Raw genomic sequence first — 24,373 nt, 5'->3', positions numbered from 1 at the left:
CCAAACCGTTTGAAAATCGGTAGAAAATTGAGCAAGTTATGGTCATTTAAAAGTACCTTCACCATTAAACTCAATGCTACGAGTGAGCGAGCGTCCTGTCCTAAGATGGCCGCCAGGTGATGCCATTAGGGACTCAGCGGTAAGCCATCTAGCCTTTATACATATCTATGCTCAAAAGTACGTACATTTTCCTCACAAAAACAGTACATACTTTTAGGTCGTAGTATAAGTAGGCGAATTGGGACCCAGCATTCGTTTGTCATTGGTCACGTGATTTCAACGTTAACAACACAAGCTTCGAATCAAAGCTTCATCTGACACGCCCACTTTTGCTCGACACAAGCTCCGAAGCCTCGCTTCAAACGTAACATCACTAGCGCACAGCGCTATTCTGGTATCTTAGGGGAACTGACAGATGGAGTCTGCTGAGAACACAGACCGTAAACATTTACACGAAAGACGCTTATGGATGGACGACAATATAGATTATAAATCTTAAAAACAAGACAGCGGACCAGACTGATCGATCCACTTTAGAAGTAGGATTGATTTAGACAGCTGTTCATGGTGTTGGAGGGTCATAGTCCAAAAAGGAGAGAGGGAGCGAACAGAGGGGAACATCTGTGAACCCCCAACGGAGAGGAGATCCAGCTGGACATGGCACACCTTCGAAACCAGGTAATGCAGAGAGAAATGGCATTGCTTTCATATTGACACACAACAATTAGTGCTTGTCAGAAGTACAAGAGAGGAAACTCAATAGAACGTTCCATTGCATCACCAGCGCCCAGCAGCAGCCCCACGAATCCGCCATTTTGGAATGAAAGCGAATCGGGAGTCAACTAGAAGTAGTGGCAATATCAGCTACTTTGTAAATCAGACCAGTGATCATTAATCCCTTTTTACAGCTTGTTTTCAGATATTTAGACAAGTCTTCCACTTTTATATAGGCCAATTTTACATAGATACATACCGACATAAACTCATCCACACATAATATTTTGGCTCCATATACATACACATATACACACATATTCACCTTATTCCGCCACGGCCCTTTTTAATTCTTCGCTCTTCCGCTGCTTATATGGCACAGTGCATTCGGTGGTTAGTTTGGTGGTTAGAAGATTGTTTGTAGTTCACTACAACTTTAGCGAAACGACAAATATCGCTACTGCTGTAAATGTTTTAAATTAGGAGCACGGTTAAAACTTCATACGACGCTCGGATAGTCTTATAATGTCCCATCAATCGTCTCGTGGTTAGACGATATGAAACCGCGGTCAAGCCAGCCGCTGTTCGAAAATACATGGTCAAGCCAGCCGCATTTCAAATTAAGCGTGTGCGCCTATTACTATACATACGGTAATTTCAAGAAAAGCAGAAAGAACGCGCTTTTCAGAGCGCTTGGTTTCCTCTCGCTCGCTTTCTCTCGCTCGCTTTCTCTCTCTCTCTCTCTCTCTCTCTCTCTCTCTCTCTCTCTCTCTCTCTCTCTCTCTCTCTCTCTCTCTCTCTCTCTCTCTCTCTCCCTCTCTCTCTCTCTTTGTCTCTTTCTTTCTCTCTCTCTCTGTCTGTCTCTCTTTCTCTTTCTTTCTTTCATTCTTTCTTTCTCTGTTTTTTTCTCTTTCTTTCTCTCTTTCTGTCGTTCTCTCTCTGTCAATTTTCAATTTAAAGAACTTTATTGGCATGATTGTGTCACTTACTATATTGCCAAAGCATTATACATAAAACAAGAAACATACAATAACACAATATTAACAAACATTAAGGTGCAATTAAGCTAAGGTGCTGGGTGATGGATGAAGTACTTCTGCAAAATAAAATAAAATAGAATCAGAGGATATTTGCAATATAAAGTAGACTTTGAAATATAAACATATGAAGTATACAAATGTACATTTATGGAGGCACATGAGAGGTAAAATAAAAGTACTGTACAAGATCAGGGCTGTGGATTATTTCTGATGGTGTGTAACTGATAAATGAATTTAGCAGCAGCTGATGGGTGTCTGTCTTCCCCCAGTAACATCTTCATTTGATCTGAATCTGAAGAGCTATGAAACTCTGCTATGAGTCTGTCTCTCTCTGTCCCTTTCTCTCTGTCTCTCTCTCTCTCGTTCTCTCTCTATCTCTCTTTCTTTCTTTCTGTCTCTCTCTCTTTCTCTCTTTCTTTTTTCTCTTACTTTCTTTTTCTTTCTTTTTCTCTCCTTTTCTCTTTCTTTTTCTCTTTCTTTCTCTCTTTTTGTCTTTCTCTCTTACTCTCTCTCTCTTTCTCTTCCTTTCTTTCTTTCTCTTTTTTTCTCTCTTTCTGTCTTACAGTATAAACACTTAATTTAAATAAAGTATAAAAAAAACTATGATCTGTTTTTGAAGGGGACGTCCCATACAGTATGCATAGCTCATATTTAACCATTTCACTGCATCATTTTCGAAATATATACCATCACTCCACTTCAGAGGACTATAAACACTTCATTTCAAAAGAGTAGAAAAAAATGATGATCTGTTTTTGAAGGGGACGTCCCATACAGTATGCATACCTCATATTTAACCATTTCACTGCACCATTTTGGACATATATACCATCACTCCACTTCAAAGGCCTATAAACACTTCATTTCAAAAGAGTAGAAAAAAGGATGATCTGTTTTTTAAGGGGACGTCCCATACAGTATGCATACCTCATATTTAACCATTTCACTGCACTGTTTTGGACATATATACAATCACTCCACTTCAAAGGCCTATAAACACTTCATTTCAAAAGAGTAGAAAAAAATGATGATCTGTTTTTTAAGGGGACGTCCCATACAGTATGCATACCTCATATTTAACCATTTCACTGCACCATTTTCTAAATATATACCATCACTCCACTTCAGAGGCCTATAAACACTTCATTTCAAAAGAGTAGAAAAAAGGATGATCTGTTTTTTAAGGGGACCTCCCATACAGTATGCATACCTCATATTTAACCATTTCACTGCACTGTTTTGGACATATATACAATCACTCCACTTCAAAGGCCTATAAACACTTCATTTCAAAAGAGTAGAAAAAAATGATGATCTGTTTTTGAAGGGGACGTCCCATACAGTATGCATACCTCATATTTAACCATTTCACTGCACCATTTTGGACATATATACAATCACTCCACTTCAAAGGCCTATAAACACTTCATTTCAAAAGAGTAGAAAAAAATGATGATCTGTTTTTGAAGGGGACATCCCATACAGTATGCATACCTTATATTTAACCATTTCACTGCACCATTTTCGAAATATATACCATCACTCCACTTCAAAGGCCTATAAACACTTCATTTCAAAAGAGTAGAAAAAAAATGATGATCTGTTTTTAAGGGGACATCCCATACAGTATGCATACCTCATATTTAACCATTTCACTGCACCATTTTCGAAATATGTACCATCACTCCACTTCAGAGGCCTATAAACACTTCATTTCAAAAGAGTAGAAAAAAAGGATGATCTGTTTTTGAAGGGGACGTCCCATACAGTATGCATACCTCATATTTAACCATTTCACTGCACCGTTTTGGACATATATACAATCACTCCACTTCAAAGGCCTATAAACACTTCATTTCAAAAGAGTAGAAAAAAGGATGATCTGTTTTTTAAGGGGACGTCCCATACAGTATGCATACCTCATATTTAACCATTTCACTGCACTGTTTTGGACATATATACAATCACTCCACTTCAAAGGCCTATAAACACTTCATTTCAAAAGAGTAGAAAAAAATGATGATCTGTTTTTTAAGGGGACGTCCCATACAGTATGCATACCTCATATTTAACCATTTCACTGCACCATTTTCGAAATATATACCATCACTCCACTTCAGAGACCTATAAACACTTCATTTCAAAAGAGTAGAAAAAAGGATGATCTGTTTTTTAAGGGGACCTCCCATACAGTATGCATACCTCATATTTAACCATTTCACTGCACTGTTTTGGACATATATACAATCACTCCACTTCAAAGGCCTATAAACACTTCATTTCAAAAGAGTAGAAAAAAATGATGATCTGTTTTTGAAGGGGACGTCCCATACAGTATGCATACCTCATATTTAACCATTTCACTGCACCATTTTGGACATATATACCATCACTCCACTTCAAAGGCCTATAAACACTTCATTTCAAAAGAGTAGAAAAAAATGATGATCTGTTTTTTAAGGGGACGTCCCATACAGTATGCATACCTCATATTTAACCATTTCACTGCACCATTTTCGAAATATGTACCATCACTCCACTTCAGAGGCCTATAAACACTTCATTTCAAAAGAGTAGAAAAAAGGATGATCTGTTTTTTAAGGGGACGTCCCATACAGTATGCATACCTCATATTTAACCATTTCACTGCACCATTTTGGACATATATACCATCACTCCACTTCAAAGGCCTATAAACACTTCATTTCAAAAGAGTAGAAAAAAATGATGATCTGTTTTTTAAGGGGACGTCCCATACAGTATGCATACCTCATATTTAACCATTTCACTGCACCATTTTGGACATATATGCCATCACTCCACTTCAAAGGCCTATAAGCACTTCATTTCAAAAGAGTAGAAAAAAAATGATGATCTGTTTTTTAAGGGGACGTCCCATACAGTATGCATACCTCATATTTAACCATTTCACTGCACCATTTTCGAAATATATACCATCACTCCACTTCAGAGGCCTATAAACACTTCATTTCAAAAGAGTAGAAAAAAAGGATGATCTGTTTTTTAAGGGGACGTCCCATACAGTATGCATACCTAATATTTAACCATTTCACTGCACCATTTTGGACATATATACCATCATTCCACTTCAAAAGCCTATAAACACTTCATTTCAAAAGAGTAGAAAAAAAGGATGATCTGTTTTTTAAGGGGACGTCCCTTACAGTATGCATACCAATGGTGCAGTAAAATGATTAAATATGAGGTGTGCATACTGTATGGGACGTCCCCTTCAAAAACAGATCATCCTTTTTTTCTACTCTTTTGAAATGAAGTGTTTATAGGCCTTTGAAGTGGAGTGATGGTATATACAGAATGTCCAAAATGGTGCAGTGAAATGGTTAAATATAAGGTATGCATACTGTATGGGATGTCCCCTTCACAAACAGATCATCCTTTTTTTCTACTCTTTTGAAATGAAGTGTTTATAGGCCTTTGAAGTGGAGTGATGGTATATACAGTATGTCCAAAATGGTGCAGTGAAATGGTTAAATATGAGGTGTGCATACTGTATGGGACGTCCCCTTCAAAAACAGATCATCCTTTTTTTCTACTCTTTGGAAATGAAGTGTTTATAGGCCTTTGAAGTGGAGTGATGGCATATATGTCCAAAATGGTGCAGTGAAATGGTTAAATATGAGGTATGCATACTGTATGGGACGTCCCCTTAAAAAACAGATCATCGGGGGACTTCCGGGAAGATGGCGGCGTGAGAAGTCGTAAAGTTTCTGCTCCGCACATTTCTTACCAATTAACGGCTTATTTAGCACTTATTGAGTGACACAGTTTGAAAATACCACTCGCAAGCCTTAACAGAAAAACATGCCTAGACACAATACTAAAAAAACAAATGAAAATACTGAGGATGCAGGTGATACACAGAGTGTGGACGAGACTGCCGTCTGCAGAGGTGATATTAGGGATCTCCTAGGCGGTATTCGATCCGAGGTAGCTGCGCTCAGAGTTGAGATTTTAGCAGAACTCAAATCATCTATTTCTGCGGTGAAAACTTCACTACTAGAACAAGAAACAAAGCTAAAAGATGTGGAAGACTCTCTTACCGACGTGGATGGTCGTGTTACTGCCCTGGAATCTATGTGTTCAACGCTGTCGAAAGATAATGAAAAGCTGAGGGCCAAAATCGACGATCTGGAGAATCGATCTAGAAGAAATAACGTCCGTGTGATTGGTATTCCCGAGGGATCCGAAGGTACGCATCCCTCTGCATTTATTGAAGAAATGTTACTCGAAGTATTTGGGGACCAGAGTTTTGCCAAGAAACCGGAGGTTGACAGAGCTCATCGCTCCCTAGCCCCACCGCCGAAAGCTAATCAAGCTCCCAGACCGTTCATCGTGCGATTACATCATTATCAGACGAGGGAACTTATTCTTCGTTTGGCACGAGGAAGGGGACAGGTGTTGTACAAAGGATCGCGTATACACTTCTATCCCGATGTCAGCGCTGAAGTCGCAAAGCGGAGAGCAGCTTTTAACCAGGTCAAAGCTCAACTCAGAGGAGCCGGAATTGAATTCGGCTTGCTTTTCCCAGCACGGCTACGGATCAATCATGACGGAACAAGACATTTCTTTGACTGTCCACAACGGGCTTTGGAATTTGTGAAGGGAATTGTCCCCTCATCCGCAAGTAAATAGGAGCGATCATCGCGTCTGAGTCTGTGCCTGTCTGTTCGGCTCGAGTAACCTTTCAAGACACGCTTTACGTTATGCGATGGAAATTGAGGAACTCATTTTAGTTTGAACTGATCCACACCCCTAGTGTCACACTTAAAATGTGTGTTTTTGGTGACAATTTAGTTCATAGGGAGCAGAAACTAGAGCTGGTGAGTTATGGTTCTTAGTATACCAGCGAATGTTTGCTGTTTGAGGGTGTTAATATGTCGTTTGCGACGAGGGTGGGGGGGAGGTGGGGATAATTGCACGGCCTTTTTTCTTTCTATTTTTTTCTTTTTTTTAATATTGTCCGGAGTCAATGTACACACATGGTTTGCTATAACAGATTACATACTATTTTCTTTACTACTTAGAACAACACATTGAAAATATGTCCAAGTTCAAAAATGTTGATATTAATTTTGTAACCTGGAACGTAAAAGGCATGAACAATGTCATTAAAAGAAACAAGATTTTCTCTCACTTACGGCAACTCGGCGCAGACATAGCTTTTTTACAGGAAACCCATATCCTTAACTCAGATGTAATTAAACTAAGACGGAGCTGGGGAGGTCAGGTATTTCACTCGAGTTTTAACGCAAAAGGTAGAGGTACGGCTATCCTCATTAGAAAGGGCATCTCCTTCACTAGTGAAAAGGTTATCAGTGACTCCGCTGGTCGTTTTGTTATTGTTACAGGCCGCTTGCTGGACAAACGAGTAATTTTGGTTAACATTTATGCCCCAAACTTTGATGACAGTAATTTTTTCACCAAGGTCTTTACATCTATTCCACCAGCTGACGATTACGCATTAATAATAGGTGGAGACTTCAATTGTGTTTTAAACACGTCACTGGATAGATCCTCCTCTAAAGCTATACAGCCTTCCAAGGCAGCCACAAATATTAAAAATCTCTGTGATCAATTTGGATTATTAGACCCCTGGAGATTTCTTTTTCCTTCTACCAAAACATTTTCCTTTTTTTCTCCTGTTCATCACTCTTATAGCCGCATTGATTTTTTTTAGTTGAAAAGAGTCTTATGCCCTTTATTTCATCTAGCATGTACCATAGCATTGTCATCTCTGACCACGCCCCCTCCTCTTTTGTGCTGAAATTACCAACTCAACATTCATCTTTTAAACCGTGGAGATTAAATTCGCTACTTCTGGCAGATGAAGGATTCATCACTTACTTAACCAATGAGATTCATATTTACCTGGAGTTAAATGACAAACCCGATATATCTAGGAGTACATTGTGGGAAGCATTAAAAGCATACTTGCGGGGCAAAATTATATCCTTCTCTTCCTATACCAAGAAACAAGAACTCTTAAAGCTTAAGGATATCTCAGAAGCCTTAAACAGGCTTGATGAACAATATGCCATCTCTCCTAGCCCCCCCTTGTATAAAGAAAGATTAAACCTACAATCAAAATATAATTTGTTGTCTACTAAAGAAGAAGAAAAGAGGTTATTAAAAACTCGCCATTCATTTTACGAATTTGGGGACAAAGCCAGTAAATTATTAGCTTTTCAATCTCGCCAATCAATTAATTCAAAAACAATTACCTGTATTAAGACCCCCTCTGGGTCCATGGCATATACTCTAAAGGATATTAATGATAGCTTTGTCCATTTCTACTCCAACCTATATACTTCAGAGTACCCTAATGATTCTGCAACTTTAGAGTCCTTCTTTAATAAAATAAGCTTACCCACTATTAATTCAGAAGCTCACTCTGAATTGGGCAGACCCATAGATGCAGCCGAAATCACAGAAGCTATTGCGGCAATGCAGAGTAATAAAGCTCCGGGGCCCGATGGCTTCCCGATAGAATTTTTTAAGAAGTTTGCAGCTTTACTGGGCCCACTTCTTATGGCAGTTTACAACGAATCTTTTAATAAAGGTACTCTTCCCTTAACGCTTATGCAAGCTTCAATTTCCCTTATCCCTAAAGAAGGCAAAGATCCCACTTTATGCGAATCATACAGACCAATTTCGCTTTTGAATGCAGATTTCAAAATTCTATCGAAAATCCTCGCGCTACGGATAGAATCCATTCTTCCTATTATAATCTCAAATGATCAAACAGGATTTATCCGAGGGCGTAACCCCTTTAATAATTTACGACGCTTATATAATGTAATTTACACAAACTCTCCCCCAGGTAACCATGAAGCAGTGATCTCTCTTGACGCCGAAAAGGCGTTCGATAGAGTGGAGTGGAAATACCTTTTTGCTACACTCAAACAGTTTGGTTTCCCTCCAGACCTTGTCTCATGGGTTAAACTGTTATACACCTCCCCAGTTGCCTCAGTGTGCACAAACAATGTACACTCAGGGTTCTTCTCCTTACAACGGGGCACCCGGCAAGGATGCCCTCTCTCTCCCTTGTTATTCGCTATATCAATTGAACCCCTAGCTGCTGCGCTCCGTCAGTCTTCTAATTTCAAAGGAATTATGCGTTATGGTATAGAGCATAAAATTTCTTTATATGCGGACGATGTCTTGTTATATGTAACAAACCCAACTGCCTCAATACCTGAAATTGTTTCACTCCTAAAAGAGTTTGGCAATTTCTCTGGCTATAAGCTTAACATGAGTAAAAGTGAATATTTCCCAATTACTCCAATCTCCCCTAAAGACTCCTCCTCTATTCCATTTAGAATAGTACATGAAGGCTTTAAATACTTGGGTGTTCAAGTAACAAGATCATTTTATAATTTGTTTAAGGCCAATTTTTGCCCACTTTTGGATAAATGTAAAAAAGATCTTGTTAGATGGTCTTCTCTTCCTTTGTCTTTAGCAGGTCGTACCAACCTAATCAAAATGTCTGTCCTTCCTCGGTTTCTTTATTTATTTTCAAATATCCCTATTTTTATTAGGAAAGCTTTTTTTACTAAATTGGATAGCTTAATTACATCCTTCCTGTGGGAGAATAAAACTCCGCGCATTAGGAAGACTTTTTTACAGAGATTAAAATCCCAAGGAGGGATGGCACTACCTAATTTCTTATTTAATTATTGGGCAAGTAACATTCAGAAAATCATTTATTGGCTATCTGATGTAGATTCTCCGAACACCCCTTTGTGGGTGCGAGGGGAACAATCTTGTACTAATTTTAAACTTAGCTCAATAGTATGCTCTTCACTCCCCCTATTGGTAAAAAATTATATATCCTCTCCTAATCCTGTACTGGCTCACACTCTAAAAATTTGGGTCCAATTTAGAAGACATTTTGGTTTACAATCAGCTTCTATTCTAGGGCCCATTGTATCTAACTGTCTATTCCCTCCATCCTATATGGACTCAGCTTTTTGTCTCTGGGAAGAGAAGGGAATTAGGCATCTGAAAGATCTATATTTGGATAATACTTTTCGTTCTTTTGAAGATCTTAGAAGTCATTTTGCATTACCTAGACCCCACTTTTTTAGATTCCTGCAGATTAGGAGTTTCGTAAAAAAGTTTTTTGTCTCCTTTCCAAGTATACCACCTTCATCTCCTATTGAAACACTGCTTGATCTGAGTCCCCATGGTAGGGGACTCATTTCAAGCATATACTCTATTATAACATCTATAAATCCACAGAACATTGACAATATTCGTAATGCCTGGCAAAGTGAGTTGGGCAAAGAAATTGCAGACGGAGAATGGGAAAATGCTTTAAAACAGGTGCACTCCTCCTCATCTTGTGCTAGGCATGGATTAATTCAATTTAAGGTACTGCACAGGCTCCATTTTACCAACTCCAAACTAGCCAAGATTTACCCCGATGTTAGCCCTGCCTGCAGCAGATGCTCGCAGTCTCCGGCCACATCTGCCCACATGTTCTGGTTGTGTCCTCTTTTAATTGAATTCTGGAAGGGAATTTTTGATTCGTATAATCATATATATAGTATTCAGTTTGATCCGGATCCTTTAATGGCCATTTTTGGAGTTATACCTGAGGGTATTACAGTCAGCAATGACATTTGCTCTGTCATAGCCTTCACCACACTTCTGGCGAGACGTCTAATATTGTTCCATTGGAAAAGGAAAGACCCTCCTACACATAGTAACTGGATAAAGGAAGTAATGTCACACATTCAATTGGAAAAGATCAAATACGCTGTTCGGGGTTCAACACGCAAGTTTCATAGCATATGGTCCCCCTTTATACGATATTTTGAAGGGCTCCCCAGCCTCTAAGGTAGTAACTATTTACCTTAACACTTCCTTCTTTATGCTCCATCTTTCCATACTTGTACACAAGTATTTTTATTTTATTTTATTATTATTTCTTTCTTATTAACTGCCATTAAGCTCACTATCTATGTTATGCATCTACCCATTAATGTGAATATTATGCCTTAACGCTCCTCTTCTCACAAAGCAGTTACCATTTAAATAACTTCAATATGTATTCTGGACTTGTACTCTCAATGTGTGTATATGTTTCTTATGAAGGGTTGTTTTCCCTTTTTTTTTTTTTTTTTTTTTTTTTTTTCTTAAAGTCGTGTGTAAGCGGGGGAAGGGAAGGGTAGGATGTGTTGTTGTTAATGTAATGTAATTGTACCTGTAAAACTTAATAAAAAGTATTTAAAAAAAAAAAAAAAAAAAAAAAAAACAGATCATCATTTTTTTCTACTCTTTTGAAATGAAGTGTTTATAGGCCTTTGAAGTGGAGTGATGGTATATATGTCCAAAATGGTGCAGTGAAATGGTTAAATATGAGGTATGCATACTGTATGGGACCTCCCCTTAAAAAACAGATCATCATTTGTTTCTACTCTTTTGAAATGAAGTGTTTATAGGCCTTTGAAGTGGAGTGATGGTATATACAGTATGTCCAAAATGGTGTAGTGAAATGGTTAAATATTAGGTATGCATACTGTATGGGACGTTCCCTTAAAAAACAGATTATCCTTTTTTTCTACTCTTTTGAAATGAAGTGTTTATAGGCCTCTGAAGTGGAGTGATGGTATATATTTCGAAAATGGTGCAGTGAAATGGTTAAATATGAGGTATGCATACTGTATGGGACGTCCCCTTAAAAAACAGATCATCATTTTTTTTCTACTCTTTTGAAATGAAGTGCTTATAGGCCTTTGAAGTGGAGTGATGGCATATATGTCCAAAATGGTGCAGTGAAATGGTTAAATATGAGGTATGCATACTGTATGGGACGTCCCCTTAAAAAACAGATCATCATTTTTTTCTACTCTTTTGAAATGAAGTGTTTATAGGCCTTTGAAGTGGAGTGATGGTATATATGTCCAAAATGGTGCAGTGAAATGGTTAAATATGAGGTATGCATACTGTATGGGACCTCCCCTTAAAAAACAGATCATCATTTGTTTCTACTCTTTTGAAATGAAGTGTTTATAGGCCTTTGAAGTGGAGTGATGGTATATACAGTATGTCCAAAATGGTGCAGTGAAATGGTTAAATATGAGGTATGCATACTGTATGGGACGTCCCCTTAAAAAACAGATCATCCTTTTTTTCTACTCTTTTGAAATGAAGTGTTTATAGGCCTTTGAAGTGGAGTGATGGTATATATTTCGAAAATGGTGCAGTGAAATGGTTAAATATGAGGTATGCATACTGTATGGGACGTCCCCTTAAAAAACAGATCATCCTTTTTTTCTACTCTTTTGAAATGAAGTGTTTATAGGCCTCTGAAGTGGAGTGATGGTATATATTTCGAAAATGGTGCAGTGAAATGGTTAAATATAAGGTATGCATACTGTATGGGATGTCCCCTTAAAAAACAGATCATCATTTTTTTCTACTCTTTTGAAATGAAGTGTTTATAGGCCTTTGAAGTGGAGTGATGGTATATATGTCCAAAATGGTGCAGTGAAATGGTTAAATATGAGGTATGCATACTGTATGGGACGTCCCCTTAAAAAACAGATCATCATTTTTTTCTACTCTTTTGAAATGAAGTGTTTATAGGCCTTTGAAGTGGAGTGATGGTATATATTTCGAAAATGGTGCAGTGAAATGGTTAAATATAAGGTATGCATACTGTATGGGATGTCCCCTTCAAAAACAGATCATCATTTTTTTCTACTCTTTTGAAATGAAGTGTTTATAGGCTTTTGAAGTGGAATGATGGTATATATGTCCAAAATGGTGCAGTGAAATGGTTAAATATTAGGTATGCATACTGTATGGGACGTCCCCTTAAAAACAGATCATCCTTTTTTCTACTCTTTTGAAATGAAGTGTTTATAGGCCTCTGAAGTGGAGTGATGGTACATATTTCGAAAATGGTGCAGTGAAATGGTTAAATATGAGGTATGCATACTGTATGGGATGTCCCCTTAAAAACAGATCATCAATTTTTTCTACTCTTTTGAAATGAAGTGTTTATAGGCCTTTGAAGTGGAGTGATGGTATATATGTCCAAAATGGTGCAGTGAAATGGTTAAATATGAGGTATGCATACTGTATGGGACGTCCCCTTCAAAAACAGATCATCATTTTTTTCTACTCTTTTGAAATGAAGTGTTTATAGGCCTTTGAAGTGGAGTGATTGTATATATGTCCAAAACAGTGCAGTGAAATGGTTAAATATGAGGTATGCATACTGTATGGGAGGTCCCCTTAAAAAACAGATCATCCTTTTTTCTACTCTTTTGAAATGAAGTGTTTATAGGCCTCTGAAGTGGAGTGATGGTATATATTTCGAAAATGGTGCAGTGAAATGGTTAAATATGAGGTATGCATACTGTATGGGACGTCCCCTTAAAAAACAGATCATCATTTTTTTCTACTCTTTTGAAATGAAGTGTTTATAGGCCTTTGAAGTGGAGTGATTGTATATATGTCCAAAACAGTGCAGTGAAATGGTTAAATATGAGGTATGCATACTGTATGGGACGTCCCCTTAAAAAACAGATCATCCTTTTTTCTACTCTTTTGAAATGAAGTGTTTATAGGCCTTTGAAGTGGAGTGATGGTATATATGTCCAAAATGGTGCAGTGAAATGGTTAAATATGAGGTATGCATACTGTATGGGACGTCCCCTTCAAAAACAGATCATCATTTTTTTCTACTCTTTTGAAATGAAGTGTTTATAGTCCTCTGAAGTGGAGTGATGGTATATATTTCGAAAATGATGCAGTGAAATGGTTAAATATGAGCTATGCATACTGTATGGGACGTCCCCTTCAAAAACAGATCATAGTTTTTTTTATACTTTATTTAAATTAAGTGTTTATACTGTAAGACAGAAAGAGAGAAAAAAAGAGAAAGAAAGAAAGGAAGAGAAAGAGAGAGAGAGTAAGAGAGAAAGACAAAAAGAGAGAAAGAAAGAGAAAAAGAAAGAGAAAAGGAGAGAAAAAAGAAAGAAAAAGAAAGTAAGAGAAAAAAGAAAGAGAGAAAGAGAGAGAGACAGAAAGAAAGAAAGAGAGATAGAGAGAGAACGAGAGAGAGAGAGACAGAGAGAAAGGGACAGAGAGAGACAAAATCTCAAAGCTCATAGCAGAGTTTCATAGCTCTTCAGATTCAGATCAAATGAAGATGTTACTGGGGGAAGACAGACACCCATCAGCTGCTGCTAAATTCATTTATCAGTTACACACCATCAGAAATAATCCACAGCCCTGATCTTGTACAGTACTTTTATTTTACCTCTCATGTGCCTCCATAAATGTACATTTGTATACTTCATATGTTTATATTTCAAAGTCTACTTTATATTGCAAATATCCTCTGATTCTATTTTATTTTATTTTGCAGAAGTACTTCATCCATCACCCAGCACCTTAGCTTAATTGCACCTTAATGTTTGTTAATATTGTGTTACTGTATGTTTCTTGTTTTATGTATAATGCTTTGGCAATATAGTAAGTGACACAATCATGCCAATAAAGTTCTTTAAATTGAAAATTGACAGAGAGAGAACGACAGAAAGAGAGAAAGAAAGAGAAAAAAACAGAGAAAGAAAGAATGAAAGAAAGAAAGAGAAAGAGAGACAGACAGAGAGAGAGAGAAAGAAAGAAAGAAAGAGACAGAGAGAGAGAGAGAGAGAGAGAGAGAGAGAGAGAGAGAGAGAGAGAGAGAGGAGAGAGAGAGAGAGAGAGAGAGAGAGAGAGAGAGAGAGAGAGAGAGAGAGAGAAAGCGAGCGAGAGGAAACCAAGCGCTCTGAAAAGCGCATTCTTTCTGCTTTTCTTGAAATTACCGTATGTATAGTAATAGGCGCACACGCTTAATTTGAAATGCGGCTGGCTTGACCATGTATTTTCGAACAGCGGCTGGCTTGACCGCGGTGATATGAAGCAGCCGCGGCAAGTAACCTATTGGACATATTTAATTACCTCGTCCTGTCAGAAGGAGCAGCATTGTAAACGTTTAATATAACTGCACAACATCTGATCATTGTAAATGTTTACTATAACTGCACAACATCTGATCACATTGTAAAGGTTTAATATAACTGCACAACATCTGATCATTGTAAAGGTTTAATATAACTGCATGGCAGGTAACATCTTATCACATTGTAAAGGTTTAATGTCACTGCATGACATCTGATCACATATGAAGGTTTAATGTAACTTTACAACAGGTAACATCAGGTCACATTGTAAAGGTTTATAAAAATAACTATGGACTAAGAAACAGCTAACTTTTCAGCAAGACCACCCTGCAATAAATTACACAGCTTTATCAGAGTCATCAGGAGCTGATCCCAAGTGTTTATCTGGAAGCTGTTTGTGTATGTACTGGTAAAGTGCTTGGCGACTGTGTAATGCATGCAATATCAACCCTTTGTAAAGCTGACAAAGATGGTTGTTTCTCAGCAGAGTTATGTAAATTTGTGCCAGCTCAACACATTGGAGCAGTTTCTCGGACAGGGTTTACAGCAGTGGTTCTCAAACTTTTTTGGCTGAAGTACCCCTTTTTATGATTTTTTCAAGCCAAGTACCCCTTAAACAGACAACAACATTTAGCTTTAAAATACAGTGAAATGAGGGTGAGATAGTTATTATATCTGATGCCCCAGAGCAGGTTTATTGCTTATTAGTATTCATCACGAAACTTGTGGTATTTTTGAGGCTCTGGTTTGTTTTTTTCTTTTTAGCATCCTCTTTTAAGAAGCCACCTCTCCTAACTTAAATTATTTTGCGCAGACCCTGCTCCTGATTCTGGATTCAGGTCTCAATAAATACTGTTAATGATCTTAGTACTGAACATATATTAATTAGCAAACGGGTTAAACTTACAGCAGTAAGCAGTAACAATATAGCAAAGTATAAACTGCAAGCTACAAGTTGAATATGGCAGTATTGAAGATTAGTCTGCTGGCCTCTGCAACTGCAGCTGGTTAACGGTGTCAGGTTACAAATGAGTTCGCGTCAGTCGAAGCACCGCGATGCGCTATTATCAGATTTGCAAGCATGCAATTAAACATACATTTGAACAAATATGCCATAAAGATATATTTAAACAGATTATATATATAGATATATATATATATATAGATATATATTATACGCACAGCAACACCACAAAAGAAAGTAAACTTTAAGTATGAAAGACTCAGTGTATCTCCGTTGCTGAGGCTGCTGAACTGAAACCTTAGCGCATGCGGCAGGTAAGATTAACAGGTTGAACTCGCACATGCATTTTGTACAATGTGCTTTAAATTTATGATTTTTTAAATGCATTTTTGTGTAGTCCTATGTCACATGAAAATACTATCATCATGATTTACAGATTTTATTTATTTATTCCTAAATGTCAGTTTCCACTCTCTCACGTACCCCCTGCAGTACCCCTGCAGTACCCCTAGGGGTATGCGTACCCCCTTTGGAGAACCACTGGTTTACAGGACTAGGCCTTAATTATATTAGGACATTTTAGTTTTTACAAACAAACCTTACAAAAAAACAAGACTGGTGCACATCTTGTGACAAAACAATGGCAGTCATAAATGTTGAGGTATGTCAGTAAAAGGTATTTTTAAATTATTGTAGCTCAAATATGAATTTTAGCCTGGGACCAGCATAAGCCCTGGCGTAGGTTCCGCATCGGTTTTCATTTATACTTGTGGGTCGCCGTCCGCGTCGCCGTGCAAACACACGCGAAACCGCTGGTTGGCAGTAATCACGCGTGTAACCACAGTAGCAGCAGAAGTTGTCACAGAAGAAGAAGCTAAGCAAGTTAACCCACAAACGAAGAAGAAACAGCAACTTGTTGTGTATAATTTGAGAAGACCAGCAATGATGGTAGTAAATAAACAGCGACTTTTGATGCAGTTTGAGATAAATCACTCCTCAACTTGGCTCATCTTTGTTTTCACAGTCACAAACGGAAATACCTATGACGCAGTTTTTTTTACCTGACGGGAGGGGTTCTGGTGGACCAATCACAGCGCTTGCGGTCCGCGTAGATCTGACGCGCTGTTAAACATTTTGTGAGGTGCGCGTCAGGCTACGCAGAGCTACGCACAGGCTACGGATAGCCTACGGCGTAGGACCTACGCACGACTATAAATCGCCCTTTATCCGCCATATTTGCAGGATCGCGTCCTATCCCGCTGTATTTGAGTTAGTGTGTTGGAGGTTGTTTTTGTATTTTCTGTCGAGATTTTAATAAACTTTGATATGTTTGTTCAGTACTGCTCGATCAAGAACTGCCACAGCAGGTCACACGATCGTTCAGGGAGGAAACTGAACAACGGAATACGTTTTTTTCAGCTTTTATTCGGGGGAAGCCGGTGGAGGAGCTGACGAAAATACGCCGGATCGCGTGGTTTGCCTGCCGCAATCAGGAGAAAAACTTTTACTTTTCAAAAAAAAAAATCCCTGCATCAGCGAGAGTGTGTTCGCTGCATTTTCAGTCATACAGTAATTTGTGATTAATAAAAGCAGAACCACTTAAATTGTCTTGTTTTTATGCTAACACTGTCAAACTAACTTGTAAATGTAAATTATGTAACGTTATTTATTCATTTCTAAACAACCTAACCACATATGAGTTATAAAAATAAATCTTTAGACAATTTTGACGATTATAACAAATATTTTTGATTAAATGCAACTGCTCAAACCCACTGCTTGTGACTCTTTAAAATAACATAACGTTAGCTAAATATTTGGCCAAGTTATTAAAACAAACAAAATGCTAAGAACAGAAGTGCCATCTCATGAACATGTGTTGATTCATTGCACAGAATACAACGGATATTTTTTTTTATAGAATCATTAAGATACGTAGGTATTAAGTAAATGGCATATTTCTTTTAGCTGGTTTGCCAACCGTCATAAAACTCCGAAAGAAGAATGTCATTTTACTATGAGCTTGAAGGGATTTATAGCTCTTAAACTCCTGCATGCACTCAATCCAAAAACAAGGTAATAATAACTGATATGTGAGCGGAGGCAGTGCGTCTGGATCACTGATCTATATAAATGACTGGATTGCGCATGACGTCACACTTGTGAAGCCACCGCGCCGCCATGTTGGTATACCCAAACGTTCTATTAAATCAATGGACGTTATCAGATTTTAATGATAAAAGATCACTTTACTCGTCTTCGTTTTTATATGTGAAGTTACCCTGTACATTATTACAACACAAACGTCCAAAGCATGTAAATAGTTACTTACTGACGTGTACATTTTGCGTTTTAATCAGTTTTTCTTTATTACAGTATCAGATCAGCAGACAGACCGCAGCATATTTAGTATTAATGACAATAAACGTGCTCATTCTGAAATCTAAATAAATAATCATACTTTGTACCGTATGTGCAAGCAAAAATTTGCTAGTTTTGTAATAATGTTATCTAAACTTACAAGTTACCTAAACTTATTTAGAGAAATAACGCTGACCGTCACAGTGTAGCTGAATGTCAAACAAAACTTTATTTATACCTGTGTCATTAACAAATGCAACAGACACACTCACCTTAACGTTTTTTTATAAATCCATTATCCTGCCCGATTAAAAGATAAACATTGCAAATAACACCAGAATTATCAAATAATTAACGTACACATATCCTAAAAATTAACCTTGTGTAACTGATACGCTGTAAAGCGGGTAAATTTTGATCATGATTTTGAATGGAAGTCAATGACGCCCTCTGCCGGTTGGGTAAACCAAGATGGCGGCTCGAACTCTGTGCTGGCGTCACCTCACGCAGTTACGTCAAGCGTTCTATGCGCAATCCAGTCATTTATATAGATCAGTGGTCTGGATACGTAATCCAGCCATGGGCTGCTAAATCATATGGATCTGTTGTTTATTTGTCCAAATAAAGTTTTTTGGCAGTAGCACTTAGTTTCTCCCGATAGGGTCCCTTCTCTTTTTCTTTCAAACTCTTCAATTTTTTCGGTTCATCTTCAAGTTTACCTAGTTTTAGCTTAACACACCCACAATTAAATGGCATAGCGGTCAGTGGTGCCTCTAAACATGGTGCCCACGTCCCATAATGCAACACTGCGGTGACGTACATTAACATTCCCTATACATCTGAATTGCTCGAAATGGATTAAGTAAAAAAAAAAAAAACACAGCCACTGTCCAAAAGTGGCAATTATACTGTAGGATAACAGACAGAACAATGCATCATGTTCTATAAGATTATAATGTTTGTAGCGGGATCCAGGGGATTAATAGTACAAATATATATTTCATACGGAGTTGGTAACTAATAATAATAGTAAATGTGTAAGTAGCATAAAATAGAATTACATAATAAAGCAAGAAAAAAATACCTCAAATGTATCTATTTAATGATTGGACTCCACAACTGATAACAACAACAAATCAACACATACATACAAGACAATACAGCGTTTCGTGTAGGTGTAGCAAGTGAACAAAATTTTAATTCAAGAAACTTACTATTGCGCTTCTGATTTGGCTGTGAGATTCGCTGAGAATGAATTGAGAATGAATTGGCTGTGAGAATTTTCATTCCAAAATGGCGGCCGCGCTACTGAAGCGCCACCTAGTGACTGATGCCAAAAACGAAGGAGAGTTTCCCCTCTTGTACTTCTATACTCTTTGACGGCAGTCAAACCCGTGACTCCCACCCGTGAACTCGTACTAGATCGATGTACTCCCAGTTCAGAGTCGTGAGTCGTGGTTTTGAAGTTGTGGTTTGAAGTTACAGGTTGCCTGGAACGCAGCATAAAGACATGTGCAGTAAGTGTCTGTAAAGTATAACAAAAATAGAGGGAGGAATATTCGAATAAAATATTACAAATCTGTCTCTATTACTAATGTTTTGTCAAGTTCAATCAAATTTATTTTATTATGTTAGCGGCTTTACAGTGTGCATCATTAATAAAGGACTTTACAGAAAACATTTTAACACAACAGCGTGATATAGAAAGATGAAAAACCAAAAGTGATTTGAATTAAAAAGAGAAAAAAACAATGATATAGACATTTTATAACTTTTACATAATTGTATAAATTATATAACAGACAGAAAAATAGCAAAATAATATAATACAGACTTGAAAAAATATTAAACAAATCAAGAAATATCTTCTGCCACCAGTAGTCGATAATCAGTGTGATGCCTGATATGAGAAAGAAACCATTTAAAAAAAGCATTTAAAGTGACACAAACCATAAAAATACAGTGTTTAAAAAAAAGAACAGGAAACTGAAAAGAGGAAAAATTAGGTCTGATATTATCTGCTTGTAATATTAAACTAATCAGAAGGTTGAACCAAAAACAAACAAACACTGGCTCATCATACTTTCTTACACAAACGCTCTGATTTGTTACAAAGCTCATCAATCTGAAAAGTGCTGTGTCCCCGATTGGCAAGCTTACCAGTACTTTGTGATTGGCATGAATACCTCTAACGTCAGCCGGAAATGTTACGCTCCTTACCATGTTTGTAAGATTAGCTCACAATGCAATACTGACAGGAGTTAATATCGTCTTTACCACCTTATCAATACAAGCCGAATCTGATCCAGAAAATGGAAATGACCAAGCTGATTGATCAACTTTGCCAGGACATAACAGATTGGTAAGGTAAGGATTACTAAAACATTAAAACCATGTCTGCATTTGTGATCGTAGAAACAATCTGCACTGCTCAAAATTTGCGTTTGAATCATGGTTTAGTCATTTGGATTTGTACCTTTTGCGTATCCTTAACTTACTAATACACACTTACACACCAAAGGAAATGTTAAATCGTGAATCAGATCATAGGTGCTCTTCAAGTCTGGAAGCTATTTAAAACCATACAAATAGTGACAGAACTGAGGTAGATCTGTAACATCTGATTTTATGAGGTCCGTAAACTTTAGTTACCACGAAGAGTAGGAAACATCAGTGATGTTAATGTTTGATTGTCTTTTGAAGAATGTGCAATAAAATACTAATGACTGCTGAAATTAGAATAAAATCTGATGCCTGTTAAGGGAGGTCTTCTCTCCTGAACTTTAAGTCAAAAGTGGTTGTTACTTTGCTGTATAAAAGTGCTGCACATATCGAACAAGGCAGCTGAAACTCTAAATCAGGGGTGGGGAACCCTGGTCCTGGAAGGCCATTGTCCTGCAGAGTTTACTTCCAACCCTAATTAAACACACATGAAAAATCTAATTAAAGTCTTCAGGATCACTTGGAAATAAAATGCAGGTGTGTTTGATTAGGGTTGGAATTAAACTCTGCAGGACAGTGACCCTCCAGGACCCAGGGTTCCCCACTCCTGCTCTAAATGTTTTCCTATTGCAGACAGTCAGCAGAACAAAAGCAGAGCCAAAAAAAAAAAAAGATCAAAACATTGCAGAATTTCCAGCTGTTCTCTAGGGATTCTCATCAACTCTGAAGCAGCAGAAAAGGAGCGAATGTGTGGTAGAACATTCTGTACTTGATGCCTGGTTAAAGGAGCCAAAACATAAAAGTCCACTGGTTATTTTAGAAATTTACTCATAAAAGTCCACCACTTATTTTAGGAATTCACTTCTGGGATTAGATATTTATAATTTCTAATTATTTTTGGTATGTGTTCTTTTAGAAGTCCCGTCTAAACCCTGAGGAATACTTCACTAAATTGGAACGAATTGGTAAAGGGTCTTTCGGAGAGGTCTACAAGGGCATAAACAACGGCACAAAGGAGGTGGTGGCCATTAAGATTATTGACTTGGAGGAGGCTGAGGATGAGATTGAGGATATCCAACAGGAGATCACTGTGCTCAGCCAGTGTGACAGTTCTTATGTTACAAAATACTACGGCTCTTTCCTGACGGTCTGTGGAGATTTTTAAAGTTTACTTAAAAGCTTTAACCGTTTTTTCCCCATTTCAAGAGAATTCATAAAAGTGTCAATTGATCATGGACATGTTATTTTCTGGTTTGTTTGTGGTTCTCAGGGAACTAAATTATGGATCATCATGGAATATTTGGGAGGTGGTTCAGCTCTGGATTTGGTAAGTTGGTCAATTAAGATGGAAATGTGTTGTTTTGCAGTCTGTTTTTCATTGTTACATTTACAATTTTCTGCTTTGTAGAAGACCCAGGTACAATTTCTGACATGACTCTATTATGTTTGTGAACAGCTGAAGCCAGGGCCTCTAGAGGAGGCTTATATTGCCACTATCCTCAGAGAGATACTGAAAGGACTCGACTACCTCCATTCAGAGAGGAAGATTCACAGAGATATCAAAGGTCAGCATTTAAAACTTTCTTGAACTTTATGTGAGTTTTGTTCATTACTAAAGATTTTAGTGTCCCTATATCAATAACCTCATACAACCTGGCTTACAGCCGCCAATGTTTTACTATCTGAACACGGAGAAGTGAAGCTGGCAGACTTCGGTGTGGCCGGCCAGTTGACAGACACGCAGATTAAGAGGAACACATTTGTGGGAACACCATTTTGGATGGCACCAGAGGTTATCAAGCAGTCTTCCTACGATTTCAAGGTAGAAATACTTCTCGTTATTTACTTAACAGGTGTTTTGTTCAAGTTTCTACGTAAACATCTGCTAGCCAGCGAGGGCCGAAGTGAGGAAAAGTGATGAAAATAAGCTCAATAAAATATTCAGAGACAGACAGATGGTATAAGTGCTGACCCCATTTTCCCCCCTTTTTCTTTCCTTTGTCTCAGGCTGACATCTGGTCTTTGGGTATCACAGCTATTGAACTTGCCAAAGGAGAACCTCCAAACTCTGAACTTCACCCAATGAGAGTCCTGTTCCTCATTCCTAAAAACAATCCTCCCACCCTGGAGGGCTCCTACAGCAAGGCCTTTAAGGATTTTGTTGAAGCTTGTCTCAATAAAGACCCAAGATTTGTTAGTACCTTTGCACACGTTAGAGGTTTAAAGTAACCTTTTATTTATCTTGTTCAGTTTAAGTAATATTCTCAGAAGATGTGTCAGAGCCAGTCACATTTAGGACTCAATCGTTATTATCTGCCACATTTAGGAAAAAGTGAAGTCATCAAAACCATGAAGTAACACAAATGGAAATATAAGATTTATGCGGTTAGAAAAGGATGGTTACGAAAAATAAATAGAAATATAACTGGTTCTTTTAGAGAAATTGATGATAATTAAAGCATGTTTGGTTAAGTTAATAAGCCTTAAATTTGGTTGAAAGTACCCAATACCACTTACAATACTACAATTTCATTCAAACTTAATCAGTTATGCACTTATCAAGAAAGTCATAACTAGGGATCGAAAGATATGGATTTTTTAGTGCTGAAGCCGTTAACGATTTTTGAGCCGATATTTGGAGCCAACACTGCTTTTGCTCACTCAATTTACATCATAAAAATGACACGATGATGCCAAATGTTACAAGTCTCAATTAAAAAAAGTTACATTTATTGAACTTAAAAAAAAACCTATATACAACAAATAGTAAAAACAGGTGAGGGTGCTATGGAACCATGAACTGCACTCTCCACAATGACGAGGAACTATCAGCAAAGGATATTGATTTCTATCAGTTTACTACTACAAATATATAGAGAGATGAGAAATAAAAACTCGCTTTGTGTAGCTATGATCAGCTGTTAGGCCGAGCTTTCGATGTTGTCATGGAAAGGTTGGTTATTTTTAGTCACATGACCTGCAATCGCTTGTGGCTTCCAGCACTCTGCCTGTAAATAATGCCGGAAAAAATCGGCGAACACAGCAGCCACATATCGGCCAATGCCGATACACATAAAACTCGCAAATATCTGCCCGATATATCGGCCGGCCGATATATTGGTCTATCACTAGTCATAACCTCATATTGTTAGCTTTTAGTATAAAGACCTTTATAAAAACTTGATTGACAGAGTGCTTTTCATTTTCGTGCATTGACACACTGTTTGCATCAAACAGAGACCAACAGCCAAAGAGCTACTAAAACACAAATTTATTACCCGCTACACTAAGAAAACTTCATACCTGGCAGAACTGATCGATCGCTATCGCCGCTGGAAGTCAGAGGGCCACGGGGACGAATCAAGTTCTGACGACTCCGACATGTACGTGCACTTCACATTCCTGTTTAAGCAATCAGCGTTCCATGTAAAGTCTGTGTGTAAGTACTTTGTGTTTTTTCCCTTAGGGATGGAGAGGGCGATGACAGACAACAGTGTCCTATGTGGACCTTTCCCACTGTGCGTCCCAGTTCCATAAACAAGTTACAGAGAGGTCACAATCATTCAGATAATAAGGTAAATGTGTATTCCAAAGCAGTCTTGATGCTCCAAAAGTGACACCAAAATAGCACATAAACCATGAAAAGTGCATTTCCAAAGCCACAGAATTGATGTAAGAGACAGTTAAGACTCATTTTAGCTGAGTTAAAACAACTTGGTTTGGAAAGGTGATCAATCATCACACTAAGGGCGCACTCACATTATCCAAACCAAACCATGCCCCAGCGCGATTGTCACCCCTCCCTTCTCCCCCAGGTGCACGCACTCACACTGTACTTTTTATCA

At 37.8% G+C, this 24,373-nt stretch overlaps 1 protein-coding gene across 1 annotated transcript in view; it reads left to right on the top strand.

Moving 5' to 3' along the window:
• The first annotated feature begins 329 nt into the window (after positions 1–329).
• The window catches only part of stk25a (serine/threonine kinase 25a), a 26,086-nt gene continuing 2,042 nt past the window's right edge, over positions 330–24,373 (top strand). Inside the window, exons 1-8 of the mRNA XM_065241636.2 lie at positions 330–678; positions 21,445–21,675; positions 21,799–21,855; positions 21,985–22,093; positions 22,193–22,350; positions 22,536–22,721; positions 23,766–23,911; positions 23,995–24,103. Coding sequence (XP_065097708.1) covers positions 658–678; positions 21,445–21,675; positions 21,799–21,855; positions 21,985–22,093; positions 22,193–22,350; positions 22,536–22,721; positions 23,766–23,911; positions 23,995–24,103 — 1,017 coding nt within the window. The 5' untranslated portion in view covers positions 330–657. The remainder of the gene's footprint in view (positions 679–21,444; positions 21,676–21,798; positions 21,856–21,984; positions 22,094–22,192; positions 22,351–22,535; positions 22,722–23,765; positions 23,912–23,994; positions 24,104–24,373) is intronic.

This window comes from Paramisgurnus dabryanus, chromosome 7 (assembly GCF_030506205.2).
Source record: "Paramisgurnus dabryanus chromosome 7, PD_genome_1.1, whole genome shotgun sequence".
Lineage (NCBI taxonomy): Eukaryota > Metazoa > Chordata > Actinopteri > Cypriniformes > Cobitidae > Paramisgurnus > Paramisgurnus dabryanus.
The sequence above is the reverse complement of the archived record's forward strand: the minus strand, read 5'-3'. Positions and strand labels throughout refer to the sequence as shown.